General features: G+C 36.4%; 1 protein-coding gene across 1 annotated transcript in view; it reads right to left on the reverse strand.

Annotated features, from left to right (window-relative positions):
* Positions 1 to 1,100: 1,100 nt before the first annotated feature.
* Positions 1,101 to 5,803, reverse strand: part of LOC105814684 (putative RNA-binding protein Luc7-like 2) — a 69,585-nt gene continuing 64,882 nt past the window's right edge. Inside the window, exons 8-9 of the mRNA XM_012649751.1 lie at positions 5,574 to 5,765; positions 1,101 to 2,065 (exon numbers count right to left, since the gene is read on the reverse strand). Coding sequence (XP_012505205.1) covers positions 1,888 to 2,065; positions 5,574 to 5,765 — 370 coding nt within the window. The 3' untranslated portion in view covers positions 1,101 to 1,887. The remainder of the gene's footprint in view (positions 2,066 to 5,573; positions 5,766 to 5,803) is intronic.

Genomic DNA, 5,803 nt, shown 5'->3' on the forward strand with positions numbered 1-5,803 from the left:
CTGCCCCCTTCTATCTATATAGCCTAGATAGAACACCTTGAAATCACAACTGTGGTATCAGCTGATAATAAAGACATGAATACCTATATATTCAATTCTAATTATACAAATGTAATGAAACATATTTTTAAAGTATGTTTTAGAGTTTGATGTCTAACTCCAGCTATGCCACTAACTATACTGGGGAAGGTCCCAGACATCCTTCCTTGCACCTGCCAGCTAACCCTTTTAATCTTACTCCACACCCCCAGGTACTAAATCCCCAGTGCTTGTAAGGATTAACAGCACAGACTACCAGGAATGAAGCAGATACAAAACAATTCCTCAGCACACAAAACTAAAAGGGAAATGGGCCATTTATGCAGATGGGTCTCTAAAATTAAACTCCATATAAATTGAATGCGTGGAACCAAATACGGCAGCAAACCTTCAGTTAATGCCACATAGGTTGGTACACTGGGGACTTGATGCATGTCTTTTTTCGATGTAAATCTGATTCTCACTGGAACAGTCTTAGTCTCTGTGTTTTTTCTCGCACATCCAGAGGCCACCTGTTTCACATGGAATCTGTCAAACTTGGGGCACAAAGACATGAATAATTCTTGAAAGGTGATCTTAGTTAACTATACTCATAGATACTAATTTCATGACTTAATGCATTTTTGTTCCTCATTTTCTAGAATCACATGTGATACCTGCCAACTATAGTTTAAGTCACTAGTGGGTATACAGCTCTTCAATGCAGAAACTTAGTCTCATTATGTTGGTTACATGTACACTGTTTTTATTTAGGTTTGTTGAATGAGAAGAAAAATAAACAAAAATACCCCAATTTCTTCTGCAGGTCCAGTCCTTCTCTATAGTGCTTGTTACAGACAACCCTGTAGTGGCTGGAATACATTCAGCAAGCAGACCGTGTGGAACAACAGTTCATCTGGAATCTCTGCAAGTACATATTTATTTCCTTTAGTGCCTTGCACAGTAAGGCACTGTTAATGATGTAACAGAACTGAGGAAATGCCCACAGCAAACAGTTCTAGTGACAATGTACTAGACGAGTTAGTTTAATAATGGTGGTGATTGTTTCTTTCATTTTATTATTATTTTTTACAATAAGGGTGTAGCCTTTATACTCCACACACACAAAATAAAACAAGTGCTTATTACGAAAAAGTCCCTGCCCCCACCCCCGACAGAACATCGCAATTCAATAGAACAGAAAAATCAAGACAAGTTTGATTTCAAAATTTCAATAAAAAAGCAAAAGTATGTAATACAACAGCTGTTCAACTTCCAACTCTAAATAGGCACCGTTAAACAAACACAAAACCCCAATATTATAAATTTCTCCAGCACACATTCCAGTATAAATGCTCTGAACTGTAATCAGCAAGTTAATAATGGGAATAGAACCTTACCTAGAACAGAAGCTATATTGCTTCCCTGTCCCCTTTTCTCTTACGATTGGAGGGTGCAGGTATTATGGGATACAAAAGTCAGAGGAAGAAAAATTAAAAAGAACAATTCCCAAAGCTGCTGCTGTTTAGATTAGAAAGGAAGACAGCATTTTACAAATGTTCAAAAAAATCCCAAGGCAAGTAACACAATTGGTTTACTATTACTCCTACTTGAAAGAATAAAGAGATCAGTGTCTTATTATATAAAACGGTACTTTCAGAATTGTGTTACAGGTTCATCAGAAACTATGGATGTAGTTTTAGGCTTCATCAAGGAAAACAGGTTCAGTTCAGATCAAGTTAGATACTGTCCATCTAGCCTAACTGGATCGGTGTCTGGATCTGCTCACTGTCAACCTGAACAGCTGTAAACTAAACAATGTATGTAACTCCATGGGAAGCTTAGGATTGAAAATATGTACACTGCTAGTTAGATCTCCCCTGCTTCGCGCTCTTCAGAGCTCCGCCTGTCTTCTGATCTGCCATTAGCACTCTCATAGGACCGCTTCTTATCTTTTCGATCTCTGTCACGAGGTGATCTGTCTCTTGAACTCCTGTCTCTGTCACGTGATGCTAAGTCTTGGTCTCTGAATCTTTCTTTTGAGGATCTGAAAAATATTAATTTGAGGAGCAAAATATGTTGGGAAACCCAAAAACCCAAATGAAAGAATAGGATAAATGTTAAGATATTGACAGCTGAAGATATATAGAAGAATATACCCAAGAAAGAGGAGTTAGTTTTCACAGAGAATAGAGCATGACCTGAATTGATAAGGAACTCAAAGATGGGTGAAAACAAATAGCTGAGGGTCAAAAAGCATAAGGCAAAATAATGACTCTCGTTGTCTCAAAGACAACCACAAAGCTCCAATCCATAAAAAGGGTATGTAATATAAAATCTATAGATAAACAGTTTTAAAAAGTGAAAGGTATTATCAAATTTTTAAAAAATAGAATAGATTCCAAACTGGAGGGAAATCAATGACTTACAATAGAACAGAGGTCAGCAATACTTTTCTGTTTGCTGTCTGGCCAGACAGTGTATCTGAGGAGCTGCGGTCACACACAATCTCTCTAATAGTGTACTTTCCTTTTTATCAACACTTTAAGAACATAAAAACCATCTACGGCTTGCTTGACTGTATAAAAACAAACTATGGGCCAGATGTGGCCTGTAGGCAACAGTTTGCCAACACCCGACTAAGACAATAGAACTACTCAATAATATGGCTTAAATAACTTTATTATTTCAAAAATCTGCTTTATTCCTCCTGAATTAGCTCACTCAACCAACACAAAAACAGAATAAAAGACATGTAAAGATGCTCACTGCACTAAATCTCGATTAACCATAACTATTAAGTTGTTACTACCTTCTCCATTCCTAACTTCAATCAGAAAGGTAAATAATAACCAAAAAAGCTCATATCAGAGATTAAATCAGAAGGAAAACCAAAGGATATTATGGGATCAGAATAAATATGGAATCTTCTACACTTTCAACAGCTAGAATGAATCAGTAACATTCATTTGGTTCTTTACCGGTGACATAGTACTTTTACATATCTCACTTAACCCATGTTCAGAATTAGGATCTGAGGTACTGCCAAAAATATGAATAATACAGTTAGGAAAAAAATTAAACTACTACTATACTTAGTTTTAGAAATATAGTTGAGGGTAAAACAAAAAAGTCTATAACATTAAATGTCAACTTTGAGCATTTTACTGAAGGTTTTAATAAACTTAAAAAAAATGTGTTAAAAAAAAAATTCACAATGTGAGTCCAGCTGTGCAAGTCTACACCAGCCCTATCCATAGCCTTTGCAGGATAAATGATACCTGAGAATAAGGGTCCCAGAGGTCAGTAACAGTAACTGAAATACAACTATGAGATGAGAATCAACTAATGTTTTGTTAAGAGATTACAATGTCCCACTTATAAGCAGTTTCCATATACTATGTTACTCAAACTACCAATAATCCTAATAAAGCAGGTACTTTTACTATCTCTACTTAATAGATGGGAGACAGGTAGGAAATTAAGTTACTTGGCCAAGGCCACTGAACCCACGTAGTCTGACTCTGAAGTCTGCACTATACATGTCTGAATAGAACAGAAAGCTGCAAGTGGTCCTTGTTTACCATGGTAATTGCTGCCAGGAAAAAGTCACAAAAAGACAGTCTACTTATGTCCAATATTTCACAGTAGGCTAAGGAGAGGAGCAAAACATAAAAGGAATTTTTGGAATTTTTACCTGGAAAAGTTAAACACATAGCAATAACTTGTCATCTCATGTAATCACACGTAGTTTTAATAGCAATTATCTGCTAATTTTTGGTAAAAACAATGATGCTTTAAAAGAGAATAATTTGAATTCAAAGATGAAAAGTGATCTTGAGAAAAGTAACACTTTTAATAGTTTTACAAAAATAATCCTCTTTATGAACATGCTGAAATCTTAAATGTGAGGGGTGTCATGTAGTACGGTGGAAAAATTTCCCATACAACTTCGTAAGTACAGGAAGCACCAGGGACTAAGATAACACAGTCTCAGACAAGGGGACTTCATGCCCATTCCACCACCAATAAGGACATTTGAGTTCACCAACACCAGAAACAATGACACTTGGGCAGATCAACACAAGAAATTATCTAGACCTTCCAATACCTAGCAGGATGACTCTCAAAATTTAGTGTGCAGGCAGAGAACTTTTAAAAAATGCCTATTTCTGAACACTGCATTAAGGGTAGCCCCAAAAATTCAGTTTCAAGAGTATGCGACCAGTGGCCTACAACTCACTATCCCTTACAAATTCCCTGATCATTCTCTGCATTTGCCTATGATAGTCACTCTACGTGGAATCTTTTTCCCGCCTGATTCTACCTGTTCAAATTTACTGACTTTATTCAAGTTCCATCAACTACCTGATGCCATTTTTGATTACTGTGGTATTTCCCTCATCTAAACTCTTAGATCATTTATTCTATGACATACAGTTTAGTACTTTTATGTTGTTTTATACCAGTCTCATTATTGTCAAAGATGTTGGTCCTGCGTTCTAACTCATAGTGAACTTCATAGAGCAACTTGAATAAAGTTGTTCAACTATGTTATTATTGACTGTTAGTACAGTAAAAAGTATATAATTTTAATTGATTAAAGACATCTTAAGGACTACTTAGAACAAGGCCAGAATGTAAGAAATAAACAAAACACTAAGATCCTGTTAATAAACTCAGCTTGTAAATGACTTCAGGGACTGGCTAGTTGAGAGTCAAAATAAATAAAGATTTTAACAGCTTTCTGTGGATTCTATTATGGACTTTATGTATAACAGTCCACAGAAAATGTAAGACTACTATGTACTACATACTCAAAAAATGTTTATGCTTTAGCTGTCAAGACAAAAGCCATTTTAAGCATGGTTTATTACATAGAAATTACCTGGTTTAAGGGCCATCATGTGACCTGAGAAATTTTGGGAGCTTGGTCTATATAGACAATGAGTGCTAAACTCCTCTACCAAATTCTAATCCTTTGTCCGTTCTCAATAGAGATTCAGGTCCTTAAACATACCTTACTCTGTGTCTGCCCCTTTTGAGTTTTCTCATTATACCAAGGAAGTCTTGTAGCTTCCGTAAGATTCTGAATCTGCCCTGCCAAGCTAAAGGTATATAACAATGCATATCTACAGTGCAGATTAAATAAGAATATACTAGAATGTGTCTACTCTGAAAAAGTATACCAGTTCAAATACATCTTGAAAACAATATTAATGAAAGGACTCCTCAGAGCCCCTAATTTGCTACTACATATGGAAAAAACTGTAAGAGTATTGGTACCTAAAATTATTTGCCTATAAAGAACTTTTTTCCAAGACAAGCAATAACCTCTGCACATATCAGTTCCAATTTCTTGCTTTTGCTCATAAGTATATTTTTTCAGAACCCATATAATCATGGAAAAAAGTGTTTGCACTCACACAAATGTGTACATATTACCAGATGCAAATTTTAAACCAAGAATCTAAGCTCTAAACATAAGTAACAAGTAAACAAACAACTGTAAAACATAAAGGTAGCTCTACATCCTCTGATCGACACATCAATACCTCCTCTTGGATCGTTCTCTGCTCCTATCTCTAGAACTGTGCCGACTTCTCTGGTGGCTACGGCTGCGACTGCGGCTGCTGGAGCGAGACCTGTGGCGATGGCGCTTCTCCCGAGATTTGGATCGAGTTCTCCTCTTGCGCTCCCGTGACATGGAGCGAGACCGATGTCTGCGATGCTCTCTGGACCTGGATCTACAAGATGACAAGATTTGATTTCGTTTTTTTATATA

The sequence above is a fragment of the Propithecus coquereli genome, unplaced genomic scaffold (genome assembly GCF_000956105.1).
Source record: "Propithecus coquereli isolate 6110/MARCELLA unplaced genomic scaffold, Pcoq_1.0 Scaffold302, whole genome shotgun sequence".
NCBI classification, from domain to species: Eukaryota; Metazoa; Chordata; class Mammalia; order Primates; family Indriidae; genus Propithecus; species Propithecus coquereli.